At 45.3% G+C, this 20592-nt stretch overlaps 2 protein-coding genes across 3 annotated transcripts in view; both read right to left on the bottom strand.

Moving 5' to 3' along the window:
* The window catches only part of LOC126559120 (28S ribosomal protein S11, mitochondrial), a 118803-nt gene extending 100053 nt beyond the window's left edge, over window positions 1-18750 (bottom strand). The window contains exon 1 of one of the 2 annotated variants that reach the window (XM_050215234.1): window positions 18744-18750. The gene's annotated coding sequence lies outside the window, so the exon portion shown is untranslated. Of the gene's footprint in view, window positions 1-839; window positions 845-18743 lie in introns of those variants that run through there. The other variant, XM_050215235.1, reaches the window with a different exon arrangement.
* LOC126556767 (alpha-mannosidase 2) overlaps window positions 1-20592 on the bottom strand; it is a 42646-nt gene that overhangs the window by 7723 nt on the left and 14331 nt on the right. Inside the window, exon 2 of the mRNA XM_050212247.1 lies at window positions 1803-2130. Within this exon, the coding sequence (XP_050068204.1) occupies window positions 1803-2130 (328 nt within the window). The remainder of the gene's footprint in view (window positions 1-1802; window positions 2131-20592) is intronic.

Raw genomic sequence — 20592 nt, 5'->3', positions numbered from 1 at the left:
CTAAGAAAGTCGTCCAAAACTTCACCTATCTCGGGTCCAAAGTCAGCACCGAAAACAGCACAGAGACGGAGTTGCGCGCTAGGATGCTGGCGGCCAGCCGGTCATTCTACAGCTTGAGGAAACATCTCACCTCAAAAAATCTGTCGTGATGGTCGAAGCTGGGACTGTATCGTACCTTTATAGTCCCAGTAATACTATATGTAAAGACCCTATCCAAAACAGACAAAGCCCTCTTAGCCGCGTTTGAGAGGAAGATGCTCAGAAGGATTGTTGACTTCGTATGTGTGGAAGGACAATGGAGGAGCCGCGACGACGACGATCTGTACAAATTGTATGACGACCTCACCGTCGGGTAGCGAATTAGGCTCGTCAGGCTCCGATGGGCTGGCCATGTTATACGCATAACACAGAGGACAGAGGAGGCGTGGTAGGCCCAGATTGAGGTGGGAGTATGCAGTGGAATCATTCGATAACGGATTGGCGGACGACGGCGCGGGACCGTGAGCGGTTCCGAACTCTGTTGCGGCAAAAGCAAGACCGCAGAATGTTGACACGGCTGACGAAGGAGGTAGATTCACCGCTAGTACAATATTATGTTCATCTGCAGAAAAAGCCAAGGCCTTGAAAGGATGGCACACAATAACATTTTCAGCTTGATTACTTCTTCCTCTTCCTGGCTTAACGACCTATAAGTTCACGCCGGGGCCATCGCAATGGCTTACTAGATTGCCGATACCACGTAGTTGGTTAGTCAGTCCTCACTACGGGCGGACGGTCCGGATGGGATTTGAACCCTGGTCCTGCCGTTTGAAGACCGGCGCCGTTGTCGCCTACACCACCGGTCCGCCGCTAGCTTGATTACTTATTTCCCAATAACTTCACATGAACTAATTGGCTCCAAGTAATCAATTATCTAAAACGTTGAAACGTAAAAAAGCACATAGAAAATCACAGAAGAATATGTAGGTTAGTGATTACATTTTTTTGCTCGAAATGGAATAAGTCTATTACGTACATTCCTTTTTTATAATTGAAATTTTGAAGATTGAGTACCATCGGTAAAGCATCGCGTTATACAATTCCGTTGATTATATTCCAAAAACGAACTTTCTCCTACCCTTGCAGAACGATTACAAGTGTTAGGATGGTTTCATCCTGCCAAGACAGCCATACCATGCAATCTAAATCTTGCACCGTACATTGCTGCAAGATACGGTAAAGTCGTTGTCAACTGTGTTTAATACACATGCTCACAGGCAAGGGAAGCAGCACAGACAGATAGGGGAAAAATCCAAAGAACACTCTCGTAGGTACAATCCGTTGCTGGTACAATCTAACAACCACCATCAGCTCTCTTGGTGAGATGAGTCGTGTGATGATTTTTTTTTCTGATAGATTTCTTTCTCAGCCTCACACTCGTTCCAATCTTCCATCATTCCGTTCTACGCGTTCGTTTTGAGTTGTGTGCTATGAATATTATGCGCATACATGAATATTTTTCCTCACACTCACACTCAACTTTCACCGGCTTTGTTGCCGCATCACACATTAGCATATAGAATTGGGTCGCTGCGGTTTGGGACTGGGTAGAAAGCTCCCAAGGATGATGAGCGTACTAATAAGAAATCGAAGTGATTAAAGGACAATTTCCAATCAACTCGCTCATCTGCAATCAACGTTTTGCGCAAGAAGAGGTCGAAGTTTTACTTCCTAGTACATCCATTGTAAAAAGGTCACGCAGATTCAACACAGACTGTACACCGAGTGACAGCTAGCAGAGCGTGTGGGTCGCACCGACTTACCTGAAAATCGAATTTTCCATACTCGTCCACGGTGGTGATATCGGACGATGCTTCTTCAAGCACGCTGCATTCGTCCCATCGACTACCGAAACGGGGCAGAGGTCCACCAGCATCGCCATCCCCACCACCGTTATTCTCGGTACCACCGGCTCCACCACTATCGTCCGCATCACCCGAGTCTCCTCGCAAGTTGTTATCACCTACACGTTCGGCAATGCGCTGCTGTCGACTACCGGCTGGTCCTCCACCACCGATCGAATTTAGGCTGCTCCGCAACCAGCTGTGCCAGGAGTGATTTGCATGTGGGCCCGTGTGCTGTCCGTTGGATCTAGTTTATGGAGCAAAAGAGAGGATACGCTGTGTCAGAATTGTTTCGATAGTGTGAGAATTATAACGGATCGGTTGTTGTAACATTGTACGCCTTAAAAGCGAGAAAAAGAAGGAGCAGAAAAGCGCAAATTGTTACCCATGTTAACCCATTCATCTCGTACGGAAAGGGCAGAAATGCATCAGAAGCCAACGGTATGATGTTATTTCATTATTTGTCATGGTCATTTGTCGAGTGCCGGTTGAGAAATTGAGTAGTCAAGGATGGCAGGATATTGGAGGGGTATTACCGATGGCACCGATGCCAATATTCAAATTCATTCTCTCCGGCGTAATTATATGAGTGTAGTGTCATCTCTCTGGTGCAGACAAAAGTGTTCTCCGACCGCCGGACTGCTGTGAGACGGAAAGACCAAGTAACTTCAAATGATTTGCATATTATTGGCATCTCGAAAGGGGCGAAAGTGAACGCACGAAGTCACTTCCGAAAACTATTCATCGCTGTGGGGGTGTGGGCTGCCAGAAGCAGCACAATTTGAATGGCGGCACACGCACGGTTCTCTTGCGACCCGTTCCGGTTTGGGGCAGACCACAAACCCGACAGAACCCTCGGTGCCATCTTTTGTCCCCACACGGCTGTTTGACAATGAACAGACCCGGTTGCTAGTACCGTATACACCACCATTTCAGAGACCCGTCGTGGTCGGGTGTGTATGCTCTTTTGATTGTTGTTCGTTGTCACAAAAGCCCATTTTGCTGCTACAGTGCTTCCGGTTAAAATTCATACCCACGTTATATGGTTGATTGTTCGGGAGGACTGTCTGTGAGTTTTGAACCTGCAACGTACTAGTAGTTGGAGGGCATGTCCCATCGGAGGTTCAGTATTGTAATGGAGAGAGCAAAAAGCCACACGCTCGTTTCGTGCGGGACAAGTGTGAAGCACTTCACGTTCAAGTGCAATCGTTTTGTGAAATGAGGCAGACATTTTCTCACCGGAAGTACGGTTGCAAGTATGACATACACCATACACACACACACACGCTAGAGGAACGGAACGCAATGAATTAATTTTCTAACTTCACAATCATGTTGTAATTTAACTTTTGTTCCGAATGTTCAACACAAGTTGCAAGCACGATATCGTGAATAATCCTCCCAACCGAATAACCTTGACATGGGACCAGGTACATGAATTACTAGTGTCCTTTTCGAGTGGACTGTATTAGGAGAAAAAAAAGGAGGAATTTCGGAGCAAAAGGAGAACACGTCCGTTCGCTCAGTTCACTACTTGATTTCTATGTATTTCCATGTATGTGTGACATTACTGTTCGTTGCCCAAAACCATTCCCAAAAAACATACCGTTGACACATTATGCCCAGATAGCATAACATCCTCCCCGGCGTTGACACATTATGCCCAGGTGGCATAACATCCTCCCCGGCGTTGAAATAGTATTTCAACTATCAATTTCGTCCAACGGCAGCAAGCAGACTTCTGTAACTGCGCGTTTGAACTCCGCTCCATTCGCCGTTCTAACGGTAACGACACGTGTCACACCGTCGTCTCCGGGGTGTGCAGCTACTATCCTTGCAAGCGGCCAGTGTAGTGGTGGTGTATTCTGGTCTGCTAGTAGTACAAGCGATCCCACCTTGATCTCCTTCCGCTTCAGCCATTTCGACCGATTTTGGAGTTCCGGCAAGTACTCGGCAGTCCACCGTCTCCAGAAGTGTTGCAACATAGATTGCACCAACTGCCATCGTGAGAGACGGTTCTCTTTTAGGATGGAGTAGTCGGGTTCTGGAACAGCTTGCATCTCTCGGCCTATCAGGAAATGTGCCGGGGTGATTGCGGTGTAGTCGGATGGATCGTCTGAGCTCGGTACTAAGGGTCGAGAATTTAGTACCCCTTCTATTTGTGTAAGGGTCGTGTAGAGCTCCTCGTAGGAAAGTTTTCTGTCACCAACAATACGTTTCATGTGGTGCTTGACCTGCTTCACACCAGCCTCCCAGATACCGCCAAAGTGCGGACTTCGCGGTGGTATGAACGACCAGTCAATACCGTTGTCGGCACAATAGTTGATGATCTTCTTCGTGGTGCACTCTTTCTTGAACATAAGCCAAAGCTCGTGCAGCTCCGTTTTGGCTCCGACAAAGTTGGTTGCATTGTCAGATCGTATCGATTTCGGGTACCCTCGTCGACTGGTAAACCGCCGCAAGCTTGCAAGGAACGCGTCTGTCGTCAAGTCCGAGACCAATTCCAAGTGTATGGCTCGAGTCTGCAGGCATACGAACAGGCACACATAGGCTTTCGTGATCTGCGGCTTGCGAGGGGTCGATGACTTGATGGAGAAAGGACCTGCATAGTCTACACCGGTATCCGAAAAAACGGGGGCTGGCTGGACACGATACGATGGTAAATCACCCATCATTTGCGTTGTCTTAAACGGGTTCGCCTTGAAACAGACGATGCATTTTCGTGTCACCTTACGGATAGTGCTCTTCACGTTCAACGGCCAGTACCGTTGACGTACAACTGCAAGCAGGCCTCTTTGCCCGATGTGCAAGTTGTTAATGTGTAACTGACGAACAAGTGCCTCGGTGACAGGATGCTTAGCCGGCAACAGCATCTGATGCCGACTATCATAGGGTATGATGGCTCGCTTGATTCTTCCACCAACTCGTATGATACCATCATCTGGATCCAAAAACGCCTTTAGTCCATTGAGTCGACAATTTGTATTCGAATCGTCCATTAGAGCGAGGATTTCTTGTTGAAAGGCCTCTCGCTGAACCATTCGTATAATTACGTGTGTCGCTGTACGTAATTCTGTTGCTGTGAGTTGACCTTTTATCACCTCCCCTTTGCGTGACTTGATAAACCTAGCGAGACGCACCACGTAAGCCATACTCCTAACCATTTTCGTGAAACTTCCCAACTTCTCAAAGATTGGGAAACGCTCAACAGGAACAGTAGTGGCCAACGCCACTCCAGCTCGCATTTCCGGCAGCTCGTTGTCCGGAATTTCCGTATAGTCCGCCTTCTTGACGATGGGTTGTAGTGGCCGAGGCTGCCACCACATCGTAGACTTCATCAATTTCTTCGGTGTGACTCCACGTGAAATCAAATCGGCCGGATTATCGTAAGTGGAAATATAATGCCAAAGGAAAGATAGGCTGAGTTGTTGGATTTCACTTACCCGATTTGATACGTACGTTTGCAACAGGTCAGGGGACTTCTTGAGCCAACACAACACGATTTTTGAATCGCTCCAGAGATGAACAGATTCAAATCCAAGCTCCGTAGCGTCCAGGAACTTCACAACCATTCTAGCAAGTAACAATGCCGCCATCAGTTCAGCTCGAGGGGTCGTGAGGGCCTTCTGCTTCGGATTCCGTTTCTTCGGTAGGATTCGAGATTTGCTGCAGATCAATTGCATCTTGGGCTCCTCATTCGAGAAAGAACCCTGCACGTACAAACAGGCACCATAAGCTTGATCAGATGCGTCGGCGAACCCTTGCAGTTCTAGCTTGAGCACATTCTTCCAGGAAATCCATCTCGGAACTTGAACTTCCCTCAGCGCTGTCATCTCAGTTCGGAAATTTCGCCACTTCTCATTAACTTCGGTAGGAACTGTGTCATCCCAATCTATCCGAAGTTCGCCGACTTCACGTAAAATCAGCTTCGCGTAGGTGATAACTGGCCCAAAAAATCCAAGCGGGTCGAAAATCTTGGCCAGTTGACTCAGGAGCCTTCGCCGAGTCATTTCTTGTGAGTGGTCGAAATCAGGAACAGACACCGAAAACCAATCCTCAAGCGGATTCCATGTAACACCCAAAGTCTTCACTGTCGTGTTGGAGGTGTTGTCTGTAACTTCGAAAGAAGTTCCTCTAAGTTCTTCTGCTACTCCTGCAACGATATCAGGATGATTAGCACACCATTTATGAGCACTGAAACAAGCATTCTTTAGCAGTTTTGTCAAATCTCGTTGAAGTTGGCATGCCTCAGCAAGTGTATCAGCTCCAGTTAACGTATCGTCCATGTATGTTCCCTTGTTAACTACTTCGGCAGCCCTCGGGAGCTCGCCCTGATGATCGTTAGCTGCCTGCTTAAGCGCCATGGTTGCTTGGAACGGGGAAGGTCCCAATCCATAGGTAACAGTGAGCAGCTCTTGTACTGTTAGTGGATCGTTCCGGTTGTACCTCCAAAAGATTCGCTGGTACCTCGTGTCTTCCGGATGGACCCTCACCTGACGAAACATCTTCGGAATGTCCAGTGTGAAAACGTACTGGAACCCTCTAAAACGAAGAAGAATTGCAGTGAGATCGTTTTGGACTGTTGGTCCAGTCATTAAAACGTCGTTGATGGATACACCCGTCGACGTCTTTGCTGATCCATCAAACACGACTCGTAGTTTAGTTGTAGTGCTCGAAGGTCTCAGCACGCAGTGGTGAGGTAGATAGAACACCGACCCTGGGTCCTCGTTTGGTGCTTCCACAATCTCACGCATGTGTCCTAGTTGCTCGTACTCTCGGATGAACTGTGAGTACTGTTCCTTCAGGTCGGGCTGCCTTTCGAGTTTTCGCTCCAGCGCCAGAAATCGTCGCAGTGCCATTTCACGCGAGTCGCCAAGCTCGCGTTTCCGTTCGTTGAAAGGGTGTCGGACCACATACCGACCCTCCTTCGTTCGCTCGTGTGTGCGTTGAAAATGTTCCAAACACACCTCGTCGTCCGCCTTCGGAGAAGGGCGGAGCTCGTCGCAGGATTCTACCTTGTAGAAGTTCTTCAGTAGTTCCGTAAGCGGCTCATCATCCGTAGTGTTGCAAAGTGTACGTGCAATGATAGTCGTGTCGCTCCTAATCACACCGCCAGCAATCCAACCTAGTTTCGTATTTTGCAGCACAAGTCGATTGGAACCAAGATCGCATCGGCCATCTTGCATTAGATCCCAGAACGATTCAGCGCCAATTAACATATCGACAGGTCCTCTTCTGTTGAAGGTAGGGTCGGCCAGCACCTGTTCGCTCGAGATGGGCCACTGTGATATATCAAAAGACTTGGACGGAAGCTCACCAGTAATTCGTGGGATCACTAAGAATTCAATTTCCGCTACGATGTCACCAGCACGAGACCTAATCGTTGTGTGCAGTTTACGGCTTAAACGGGTTTTGTTACCGTTCAAACTATTAGCTATGACGTCAGTGGATTCCATTCTCAAAGAAAGAAGATTAGCAAAGCGTTCAGTAACAAAATTCATTTGTGAAGCCGAATCCAGAATCGCTCGGCACGGGTAAGGAGTATTACGCAAACCGTCTACTAATACCACTGCGGTCGAGAGAACAGTTTGTCTCTCAGGATACATTTCCTTGGTGCATAGAGTTGTCGGTGGTTCAGCAGGCAAGTTTGGATTCTCTGCTAACGCTGTTGGCGCTACACGATCGGGAACATGGCTTGAACGATCTTCATGGAGTAAGCTATGATGCTTCTTGCCGCATCGACGGCAAGAACCTGACCGACATGTGCGGATGCGATGACCATTCGACAGGCAGTTGAAGCAAGCGCCAGATCTTTTCACAACGTCAATCCTTTCGCTAACACTCTTACTCTTAAAACGTTCGCAGTTTCTAAGTTCATGAACCTCACTGCACACTGTACATTTCGCTTGCTGATTGGAATCGCTAACAACCAATGTTTTTGTCACTGTTTTTGGTTTAATAGATTCCGTCGATGATTTCACGCCTATGTCGACCATCTCGGAAATTCTGCACTGTTCTTCCAAAAACTCTACTAATGCGGCGTACGATGAGCACACGTTCTTCTTTTGCTTCGTTTCCCAAGCAACCTGTAACTTCTTGTCCATCTTTCCTGTTATGAGCTTCACTAACATTTGTTCACCAAGACCTTCAACCAAAAGGCTATGATGCTTCAATGCATCAACATTCTTGTTGCAAGTATCGATCACCTTACGCAGATTAGCACCGTTATCTCGACTAAACTTTGTTAAGCCAAAAAGATTGTCAATGTGTTTTTCTATGACCACACGTTTGTCCTCATACCGTTGCGCAAGGATCTTCCATGCGGCTTCATAGTCGTTGTTGTTCACTAACACTTCGTCAATGATACCTGCTGCCTTTCCGACAAGACTGTTCCGGAGATGGAACAGTTTCAGCGCGGGTTCCTCATGCTTGTATCGGTTCATCACAGCGGTGAACATTGCTTTAAATGCGTACCACTTCTCGTATGAACCATCGAATGTTGGTAAGGGAACATTTAACGGTGGCAGATAAGGCGAAAATTCATGCGAGGTCGATGGCACAACTGAAAGAGTTGCTTCACGTTTGGGCACGGCATCAAAACACATACTTAATTTCAACGAAACTTCGTTGAACTTTCTCTCAAAATCGATGTACAGATTGTTCTGCTGTTCGTCTTCTTCTTTTGAGAGGGACAGTTCGTAGATTTTGCTTTGAATTTCGTTGCACTCATTGTACATGTTTGCCAAAGCCTTTTCTTGGAGCTGTAGGAAGCGCACATTTTTTACGTTGGCATTCGGTTGCCCATCACTATCACATAAGGATGCACACACACGACTAAGCTTGTTGCGCACTCCCTCTCGCTGCTTCACCAAAGCTTGTAGTTGGGCCTCCATTTTGTTGGAAACCTTCTTCACTTCTTGCTGTTGCGACTGTGTTGGTATTGTTGAAGGAGTCGTACGTTTTATCGGTGATCGTTTCACTTTCTTTGACCGAGTAAACGGTGATTGCATTGTCTTTACATTCACACACCTTCACTTGTGCCGGTCCGCCATTTGCTTTTGGCAAACCCACGCCACGCCAATCACACGTGGTTTTCGCGAATGTTTCAATGTTCTGTTATTGAGCGGATTACCTTCGATCAGCAGAATGCCTTTATCGAGAGGAATGCTGGCGAATCACACTTTCCGAATCACGGTGCTTTGTTTTCCGGATAGTGCTACTCTGTTTGCATAGTAGCAACGCACTGTCACGTCACTAAGATCCGATCGCGGATCTTCCTTAGTCAAGTGGAAAGCCTTGTAGCAGTTTCCAACGCATCACACTTTCCGGATCACGGTACTTTGTTTTCCGGCTAGTGCTACTCCTTCACAGTAGCGACGCACTGTCACGCCGCTAACACCCGATCGCGGATGTTCCATACACCGATAACACGCGAAACACTACACTGGTTTTCGCATCCGGTTCCGTAGGACCACAATGTCCTTTTCGAGTGGACTGTATTAGGAGAAAAAAAAGGAGGAATTTCGGAGCAAAAGGAGAACACGTCCGTTCGCTCAGTTCACTACTTGATTTCTATGTATTTCCATGTATGTGTGACATTACTGTTCGTTGCCCAAAACCATTCCCAAAAAACATACCGTTGACACATTATGCCCAGATAGCATAACATCCTCCCCGGCGTTGACACATTATGCCCAGGTGGCATAACAACTAGCATCAGATATATTTCCAGGGAGTATATTAATCATGCAACTACACACCACGTCGCACCACTGACGTGGATGTTGATAAAGTTGATCCTTGATATATGGACATACGTAGGAGTCCATCCAACAGACACATACAGTGACGAACAGCAGGATAAGATTACCAAATTGTGCGAATTTAGGTCTTGAGGTTGATAATAAACGAATAGATTTCGTTTCAGTAAACCTAGTTCAAGTTTTTGGAATAACAAGACAATGAAAATATCGATTTTGATTAATTTCTTGGCATTTTTCTGTTTCTACATTGAAAGTTGAGAGTTATCATCTTCATCATTATGTTGACCTGCTTTTTTCAAGAGGACGTCGTCGTTACATGGCCCTCCCTAGCTTCCTCTTGAAGATCCAGCTTCCCATCCATGTAGGCACCTCCGATCTCCGACAGGTCTCCCTTCACCTGATCCAGCCAACGAGCTCGCTGTGCTCCCCGGACGCCTCGTGCCGAACTGGGGGTCGCTGACGAATACCTTCTTGACGGGGCATGAGTCCGACATCCTCATAACATGCCCCAGCTATCGAATCCTGCCGGTTTTTGCCGCCTTCAGGATGGCTCCGGTTCTCCGTATAGCTCAGCAAGCTTCCTTCTCCTCATCTTTCTCCTCCACAATCCATGCTCGAACACACCGCCAAAGATGGTCCGGAGGGTGCGCGTTTGCATCCTCCGCTCGGTTGGTCCAAGACTCGTAGCCATAGGACCACCGGGCAAATCAGTGTGCGATATATCTCAGTATTTGAACGAATTTTCAAGAAAATCTGTTCATAGGGATGAGAGAGTAGTCCCTTTTCAAATGTTAAAGTGTACTGCTGTCGAACTTATGCTTTCGTAGAGTCTCAGGAATCGTGAGTTCCCTGTCGTAGTTTGGTATGATATGACATACACGTCGAAGCTAAAACGTGTCAGTCAAAACGTATGAATTTGGGCTGTCAAAATTGCAGTCGAGCAATTTTTGAAGTTTTTGACAATACAGCTTTGAGCTATAATATTTAATAATACATTGAAAAAGGGGTGGAAATGAAAAAAAAAAATCGATTGAATATAATTCTATTTGAAAATCCATTGGATAGAAATGTATGGATGCATGGATAGCAATGTCAGTGAACCTCCACACGGACAGTGTAGTTTCCTAGCAAAGTAGTATCTTTAAATCTAAACAGAATATTTTTCTGCATTTTGTTATTGTTAAACCTTGTTTCACTTGTTCAAAACATAATATTTGAGTTGTGTTATTATTCTCTTCATCACTGTACCGACGCGGGTTTCGATTCGAAGAGTGGAAAAAGTTACTTCCTCTAACCCGCTGAGCTCTAGTTTGAAGTTAGTTTAACTGCCTACGTTACCATTACTGTAACTTGCCCTCTCCTCGTTTCCGCTCCATTTGGAAGGTGTTATAACTTTCGCCCCCAAAAATTCATGCTCGGTCAGTCTGTTTCATCTCGTTATTTGGCACTATCAATCCTGTCAACCATGCAGGGAATCCTCGGAAACGGATAAGCAAGAGGGATGAACGGATAACGAGTCCGAGACCTTAACTTTGCTGTCCAGTGTGATGTACAATAAAAAGGATAGAAGAAAAAAAAACGCCACGACAAACTTTCTTTAGGAAAGGAAAGTAACAAAAGAGGATGTGCAGGAAAGGGTAAAAAGGAAGAAAATGAAGAAGAAAACAAGCACCAAAGAATAAACCTTTTTTCCCCGTTGGATAGTAATTTTTGATGACATTCCATAAAATTTCATAAACTTTCGTCCTTTTTGGGCGTTTTTTTTTGTGCCTAACTTGGTGATGACTTTCTCGCAAACTTTTTTTTGTTGTGCTTGGATTGTGCGTGTGTGTTTAGGTGAATTTTTTTTTTCGGGGGCGGCTCTTGTTTGAGCTTGAGTGTCATTCATGGGAGCTTTCGCTTGCTATGATTGGCGAATAAAAGAAGATCCGTGGGCGAGTTAAGGATTATGAGGATTTATTAACAGACAGGCGAATGTATGAAAAATAAATTAGAACGCATTAGTTCGATGCCGGAGAACAGAAACTTTCCTATTTGTTTCCTACTGCTAGTTCGAACGAAGTTCCTGAGTAGCTGTGAGCAAGCGAAGTGATTGGTGTGAAATGATAACGATTGGGAGAAAAAAAAAGCTTCCATATATTGCACGTGGTTTCACAACCCATCACTGAGATCACAGGGATCAATAATCGATATTTGAGTTATTTTAAACTTGTTGTTTGTAATCTACATCCCAGCGTGGTGCGATGGCTAAAAATTTGAGCACCAAAAGCGGATGATAAAACTGTTGTGCGCTACGCTACCATCGACTGAAATAACAGTGACAACAGTCCATCCGAGGAAAATTATTCTCCTCGCTCACCATTCCCGACAAGCTGCCATTTGTTGACCGAACGGAAGACAAAAAAAACGAAACCCGGAATAAAATTGTGCCTTCCAGCAAAGCAGTGGCTGTAGACTGTCCCCACTGCGTCGGACCAACCGCACACGGTTTCTCTCCATCGATTGCTTTCTTTATGCGACATTTTATTATGAGCCGCTTAATGATGCGAAAATATATGGATCGGCTCACATCGTCACAGGAAAATGGATCGCCGCGATCGCCGTTGCATGGTTTCGGTAGCGAACATGCGGGAGATTGGGTTTCGCCTTTTTGGGGTTTCCACTGTGACCAAGTTTCATGTGCCACTAGAGTTGGGGTATATGCCTTGGAGCTACTACTATTGGGATTTTTATTAGCACTGCGAGCTGTCTCCGAGTGCAATTTCGTTCGACTGTTTTCAGCCGAGCACGCGACCGTTATGAATGAACGTTATGTATTGTGTTGCTTTATGTTAACTTCGGGGAACATTTTCACACAACACTTAAAAAAAATAGGCCTGTTCTTACTGCTCCACCCCCCCCTACGCCTTGGTTCGTTCAGCTGAAATGGAAATAAACAAGGAAAGAACAGTACATGTGTTTGGGAAAATGGTGTACGATCTTTTATAAAAGCAACCGGAACCACTACCGTACCGGAAGTTTCGTAGCCAGCAAGAAGATGGATACTGGCGCGTGAGATGACGTACGGTATATCACAGGCGCTACATAAAATGGGAACGACCCTTTGCTCGGTCGACGCCACCCCTTCATGAGGGTTTTACTTGCAATTTGGAGCTCGTAACAAGTTTGTTTTCGATTTTTCTTTCTCTCTCTCACTCTTCCTCACCACACGGTCGTGGCCGTGTTTCCTTTCACTCGCACGGCACATGAATTTTCCTCGCTACGTTCGCTTATATTTATTGTTGAATGATTTTTCCGATTGAACGAGAATTGGTAAATTGTGAATTTTCAATATCTTGCGGGGGAAATAAAGTATCCCAACCCAACCCCCCTTCCCCGTGCTGGGAGGAGAAGCCACGAATTGTGGGGTCGCGCAGTTGTAATGGTCCTTTGGAGAGTCACAAAACAATCCGCCGGTGGTGGCGAGAGTAAGCGGGCGCGTGTATGAATGAAAATTCCAATGTATGCTGTGTCCATTTTCTCAATTGCATTTTTCGCCCGGTTTGCTCGGAAAACCGCGTATTGTAAAGAACCGCGCATATATGTACTCCAAACCATCAACCGGCAACCAGGCGCCTCCATCCGGACGCTGACGTTTGATTCGCTGCCATCGTTTGAATGGTGGGACACGCGAGCGTTAGTGTGTGTGTGTGTGTGTGTGTGTGTGTATGTGCACCGTATAAAATGTCGTTCCGGAACCTTTACGGCCCGTGGCCACCTGGCTGTCAATTGGTGCGAAAATTTGTTCAATCGTGTTTCGGACGGTGTCGACTGTGGCGCAAATGGCATCTCTTGTCGTCCTTTTGCTGCGAAACGTTGCGTGAATGTGACAGTGAGCGATGGCAATAAAAGACTAAATCGTCGAAACGATTTAGAAACGAACGGCTGGTCCGGGCCAGGGTAGAGTAAATCTCGAAGGAGCGATTTAGACAAAACGTTCCTGTTTTGGTGACGTGTGTCTGTCTACATGACGGTGACAGCACGCGAATGAATGTGCGATTGAGCTGATGACGGATTTGCAACTTGCGCGTGACGTACAGAAGATTTTCTTTTTTGTAAGTTCTACACAACGGGTGTACACATTGAAATTCGTTTCATCTTCAATATAACGAAAAAATGTTATATCCAGTTGTGAGAAATCTTATTGCCATATTACATATTTGAAGGCGTTTGATGTTTTTTAAGGGGTCCAAAACAACTTACAATTTGTTTGCTTCGTCTTGAGCAGAGTTCAGACATGATTTTCCTAGATTTAAGATCTTTACATTTTACACTGCCACAGAAAGAAAAAGGATAAGGCTCTAGCATACAAAATTGAATTTCTAGAATTTAAAAAAAAAAGTAAATTACTTTCCAACATCTCGGATAACATCTGTGTAAAAGATACCAATTCTTTTGCGTTTGCCATTCACAATGTGTTATAGATGGCGCCCTAATTGACCTCCAGATTCCAGTGTCAGTTTAGGCCATGTCAACCTCGCTTAACTTATTTAACCACACATACACAGACGGCTGGACTGGAACCGGAGAGATTCGGGCTTGATGTCATTAGACCAGATACATTAGATGAATACCCATGCGAGGGAACGGATTCGGCACGTGAGTACTATACCGAGCACCGGACCCAAAGCAGTGGTCCCAGCAAATGTGGAGAAAAGGCGCACTAATCAAATATACCACGATAAAAACAGTGGTATGCGGACGGAGCTGTGTCACACTGTTTGCCCAACATTGCCGTTAGAATACGGAACTAAGCGAGATCACCGCTCAGTCTAATCCAATTGCTTCCTAATAAACCGTGCGCCGAGATGTGAATGTGTCCAGCAACAGGGGAATAGACCCAGAGTGCGTGTGTGCGTGTGTGTGCTTGAAAGGATGTTTTTTTTTGTACCATATCCTTCCGAATTCCGCTTAGATTGAGCCCGTGTTGTTTGCGTTTTTCTCTTTCTGTCCATTAGTGTCCTGGGTGATGTACGAGTCCCGGATTCGTGGTGGAGTACGGATTCTATAATGGACCGAGAAGGAGTTTGAATCGCACCCCGACGGACGGTAGGATGCGAACTTTTTATTCCACTGCAGAGTACCGCAGCTAGGGGAACAATTGCGTTCGACGGGCGCACAGGTGCAAAGGTAGATGTAGTTTCTTCCAGGAATTTGCACCCGCAAACCGTGGAATCGATCTACCGGTGCAATTGTTTCCGCTCGTATGATATTCTCCAAGGATGGATTACGCTGTTTTAGGTCATACATTGTGTGATGGAAGCAGTGTGATAGTCTGGTCGGCGATCGCATGCCATATCCCCATTGGAAGTGCTGATGATGACGATAGGGATGGTAAAGGTGACGATGGTACGATAAGGTTACCGTGCTCAATCGAAATCCCGAATGCCCTGCTCGGATTGATGGCACGGTCCAGAACGGACGGAATAGAAATGAAAGCTCCACAGGGAATATATCCAGACGCTGGCATCCTCCCACTCACCGGCTAAAGGTAGCGGACGCTGTTGTAGCACACAATAGTCGGTCATTTGCTACGTTGTCGGAAGCGAAGATTTGATGATGAAGAAAAATGCTACCAGAGAGAGGATGTGCTGCATTAGCCACTAGCTCTTCGCAGCAGATATTTCAAGTACAATTGGTTTTAAAAAAAAATGACCTTTTTAGCAACTCGATAGTTTGGGTACCGAAAAAAGTGAGAAAATAAACGTCCTGTCTAAGGATGTATGCAAGAGCACGTGCGTGTGTTTGTGTGTGGGTGAGACCGGCGTAACCCAATTTGTGTGACAATGCAGATCCATTCCCTCAGTGTCATTGCAGTTTTCCGAGTAGCGTCACTTAGGAAAGCTATCGCAGGCTACGCTCCACATATCTTTTTCCAGCGCCGGCCGTCTGCATGTAGACGACACAAAGTGTGCTGATGACAGACGGCCGTCAAATACAGCGATAACACTCAACACGTGTGCTGTGTGCAACCGAAGAACGCCGAGGAGGGTGAGATTTTTTTTCCATTTTCGGTAAGGGAAAGATTTCACCACGATTCTGCTTCAGCACTTGCAGAAAAGTGCAAATATTGAGCATCTATAGAAAGTGATTATAACAAAAAAACGTACATTCGAATTGAATTGGATGGCTACTCTATTGTGCTATTAGGTTGCATGCATTGCATTAGTGCTGGTTGGATTGTGGGTGTTTAACATTGATGCGTGTGGTCATTTAACATCCACATGGAACTGTGTGCTGTTATCATGGTTATTAACGGTGTCAGTTAAGAGGCGCCAAGAAGAAAAGGAAAGATAAGAAGGATCAGAAAAGGGCAGGACGAGCCTGCCCCGGGATCAGTTAGGGAACGATCAAGTCAGTCGAAAATCAATCACGAGCGGACAAAGATCGGAAAAAACGAATATAAGCGCACGCGAACAGCGGAAAAATTTTTTGGTTTATTTCCAAGAGCTTACCAATAAAAAAAGCTACAACGAAAAAGCAAAAGAAGCCGCGTCTTGGTTTTCAACAGGTGTAGTTTACAATATTTAAACCATTTTTCCCGTAATCCTTTTTTATCTATAAGGCTCGCCAAACCAGATGTTAAGTCAACAATATGTTATAGCGAATGAAATGCAATTCTCTGAAGATTAGAGGAAGATGTTTGTCTGCATCTTGTTCAATTCCTTGAAGGTTCACACTTTGTTGCATGTTTTTTTTAAATCTTTTAAACTTTTGTGTCCATTTATTATTTACATTGTTTTATATTTATTTTAAGTATGACGGCTTGCACCGTATTGTGGACACCGCATGTGATGACTATGTGTAGAAACAAGATTATTAGGACATTTCCTCCCTGTTGTTTTGCCTTATCAAGGGCATTCTCGGTTTTAGGTGGGTATTGAGAGGGTGGTTGATGTGCTGGTCTATTTTGGTTGTTGAGGTAGATGTATTTGGTAGTTTTGGTGCGGCTGTTCTATTGATGAGGGTTGAATACTTTCAGTTCGGCTATTGTGGTGTGTTATGGCTTTTATTTTGTTGAGCTCATGATTTGCGAGTCTCGACTTTAACAAAACAAGCAGAGTTATTTGAACAGCACAAGCATGGATTCGCCTGCGCACAGTGTTCTCCAGTGCAGTTCAGCAGTGACATTCTAAGCTCGCTCTGGTCAGCGTCTAATCTAAGAGTGATCGACAAGTTCCATCCCGCAGCAGCAAGAGCGACTTCGAGAATGAACCCGCCAAACACCCCGAACCCAACGCCAACGCTGTCAAACTCGTTGTGTCTAAGCTGGTCTGGATTAGAGAACACTGTATTGTGAATAACGCCTGCCTCCCTTTTACGGCAGTGTTGGAATCGCCCTCGAGTGCTGTTGCCCAGTCATCGGATCACCCGAGGCACTACAAAAACACATAAAACAGAGACAACACAACATTTAACAACATTTGGCGAATCGGTAAATGATCCTCATGTAGGGGAGGTCACTGGTAGCCAACACTTCTCTCATTTCTGTACTAGTTCGTCTGCCGATTTGGTCGTCTGCGCTCTTGCGGTTTCAAATTCCACGCAGGACCACAGAAGGTGATCCACATCGTGAAATCCGTCACCGCAGCCACATACTTTTGTCTGAGCCATGAGCATTCAATGCAAAATCGTTCGACATCAGTCGAGACATCATTCGTATAAACGCCGGGACTACAGAGAGCCCATCGAACCAAGGCCGCAGGGACACTTGCGAAGTGATCGAGTAAAGGAAACGCCCGAGTTCATCTGCCTCCCACATGCTCTGCCAGAGAGACAGGAAAAGTTGCTGTGAAAAACGAAAGAACTCCTGGGACGAGATAGGTCGGTGGGTCGAAAAGCGCCTTCTTGGACGCCTGTTTTGACCAGTGAGTCTGCCTTCTCATTGCCGAGAATCCCACAATGAGAAGGGACCCAAATTAGCAAGACGCCTTACCTAAACGCCTTATCGAACATTGAGCCAAGCAGTTCAATGATTTTGATGGTGAGGAAATCCCGACTCTTAACAGCCTTCGGAGATCTCAGAGCTTCAATAGCACTAAGGCTATCAGTTAAGATGAAGTACTGGTCCGAAGGTCTCGCTGTTATCATCAATAATAAGTAAAATATTGCGGCTCTGCGGTGTAAACACTACCTGGCGGCCTCAATTTGAAAAATGCTACGGTGGACTCGCTTAAAAACACCTCAGAGGAATCCAGAGGATCCATCAGTGCAGTACTAGGGCTTATTTGGGCTAAATGACCATACTGGTTCATGAAAATGCCCGGAACTACCATTTATTCTTATTTATTTATTATTTTTATGTTTTCAAACTTTTCTTTTGTACTGTCTCGAAACGTTCGAAGTACTTCAATTAGAAATTTTGACAATATGAGATGTGTTTCATAAACCTTTCCACGGAATGTTCTGTTTGTTTCCGGTAACTTTATCCGATATGCTTCCTTTTTCGAAATGGTGGTCACATTTTTAAACATCAAGCACATAAAGTAAAGTTGCGTCACGAAGTTAATGTCGAATACATAACAAAAATATGTCTTTCAATGTATCCAGAACATCTCCAAATGTGGCATGTACCACACACACACACACATACACACACACACAGCCACTACGGGTTGACGGCTAATCGAAACTTTGTTTGACCGAGCATTCACATTCGGTAAACCGCAAATGAAGAAACGTTGTTTGTAGTGACCGAAAAGAGAAGTTAACGTATCCTCGGTGACTTAGCATAACATTTCCTAGAAAGCCAATCCACCAGCACTCGGCTCCGGGATGGTACGACGAATGACAAACTCACCCGGTACATGGCAAAAGGATTATGGTTCCGTGTTTCTGCTGGCACATCTCGTTCGTGTGATGGTGTGTACACGGTCTCCTCGTACCACAGCCATGTTACCGGTACCGGTTCGGAGAATTGAATCCGGATCGAAATCTGCATAATCCAGTGTAGCAAACGGATGATGGTGTTCCTTCGCGTGACATTCGCAAATCGGGTGCAGTAGCAGATTGGGCTGCTGCAGTTCATTTTCAATCAGTAATTACATTACTACATGACATGTCCGCCGCAAGCATAGAAATGTTGCCACATTCTGCAGGTAAAGACAGAAATGGTCGAATATTTTCGATAATCGACAACTAAACCGTAAACAGTTCGTATGGTGATACACGTTTAGCAGTGAAAAAAATTGCACCCACTTTCCCCAGACGTGCTAAGCCTTATTGTGCCACAACGCAAAAAGAAACATCAAAGTATCGGACGGAGCCATGTCAAGAGCAAAGTCACGGAACTGAACAGCAAGATGTCTACGCTTTTGCTGTGGTGTGCACGCTTGACTCGCTTCCGAAGCACACTTTATCAGCTTGCCCGAACAAAAAAGTTTTCTACACAAACAAACAATCCCGACACCGAACCTTCCCCTTGCTGCCATCTTAACGTGATGGTGGTGGTGATCAGTTTGCTTTAAGTTTGTTATGCTCTTGTTTTTTTGGAAATGGCGTAACAAACCCCTTTGCCGAGAAAACTCCATTTAGTGCGGGACGGTTTCCTAAGTTTATCATGAAGTGCAAAATGTTTTGCACTGGGAAACCGAAAAGAAAATGATCAAAGGTCAAGCAAAAAAAAACAGAGATAAACGATGTTCGATAATCAAAAAGCCAGCTAAGCGAGATCTGGTGAAATGGGTAAAAAGTAATTAAACACAGGAAAACAAAAAATAAAGGCTATATTTCCAGGTTTTCATCGGTAGAGGTGACATGAAGAGTGTGTCGACTAGCAGAAATTCTAATTTCTAATTACACGCTGGAAGAATAAATTATCGGGTTGGAATATGACGATGTGAATGGATAGCAGGAAATCGTAATTAAATTCAATAAAACACTCTCCACAGCTCCTTGAAGCATTTTTAAGGTTAGTAAACTGGGAGTAAGCTCAGAATGCAGAACCACCTTACACAACTCAATGCTTTTCAACTGCAAAATTGTTCCTGCTTTTAGTTTATGCATCAATAAATTAAGCTTAACTTTGAAGCGTGCTTCAAGCGGGTTGGCGAACATCTCGGCATTTCTTCCGGTCATTTGTTGCCCGTAATTGTCTATCAAACAATTTATTTATTTTATCTTTACGAGTGAAGGCTCACGGGTACCGGGATAGAAAGAGGAACACCGAGAACAAGGGAAGTTCTTCGGAAAGATGTTGTACTCGTCTCTATCTTCCTGCGGTTGCCGGTACCGAACCTCAATCGAAGTGCTTGCCACAAGAAAGTTTGCCTACTTTGAGGAGTGGAAAGCAATCGAAAGCCAACCAACCAAGGCGGCCGAACAGCGTCGTGTCCTATTTGATGGGTTCGCCAACGTGTTGTTAGGCTAGAAGGGGTTGAACAGAAAAAAAAAACGCGATTCACTTTCTAACAATCTAGCGGGATGTTTCTTTTTTCTCTCCGGGGAAAAAGTGTGTGTGTGTGTCTGTGGTGTGGTGTGTGAAAGATGAGCACAGCTAAAGAAAAATGGCTTAAAATTCCATCCATGATGTACACACGAGGACATCACTCAACCACTAACGTAACACGACGCAGAAGAACATTGTTGAAGTTGATGGTCGCTGTTCTATTGGATTGTGCTCGGGAACTTCGTTGCGCTTCGTTGTTGCAAGGATTGTGGTAATATTTTGTGCCGTCTTCTTGGAAGCATACGGTGCTAACATCATTTAGCTGTTTGCGAATGCATTACAGAATTCTTGCAATCTGCTGCAAAAGGTCTGATCGAAGTTTGATTGTGGTACGCTACTTTGTACCAGGAGGATTTTCAAGAAAGCTAAACACATTGAAAAATTAATTTAGCGAATCGTCAAAAAGTTCAAAACTTAATGCAGCCAATCGTCCCGATGTACTGTCGCTACCTGACATCGA

Source organism: Anopheles maculipalpis, chromosome 2RL (genome assembly GCF_943734695.1).
Source record: "Anopheles maculipalpis chromosome 2RL, idAnoMacuDA_375_x, whole genome shotgun sequence".
In the NCBI taxonomy this organism is placed as follows: Eukaryota; Metazoa; Arthropoda; class Insecta; order Diptera; family Culicidae; genus Anopheles; species Anopheles maculipalpis.
Note: the sequence above shows the minus strand (reverse complement) of the source record. Positions and strands in the feature narration are given on the sequence as shown.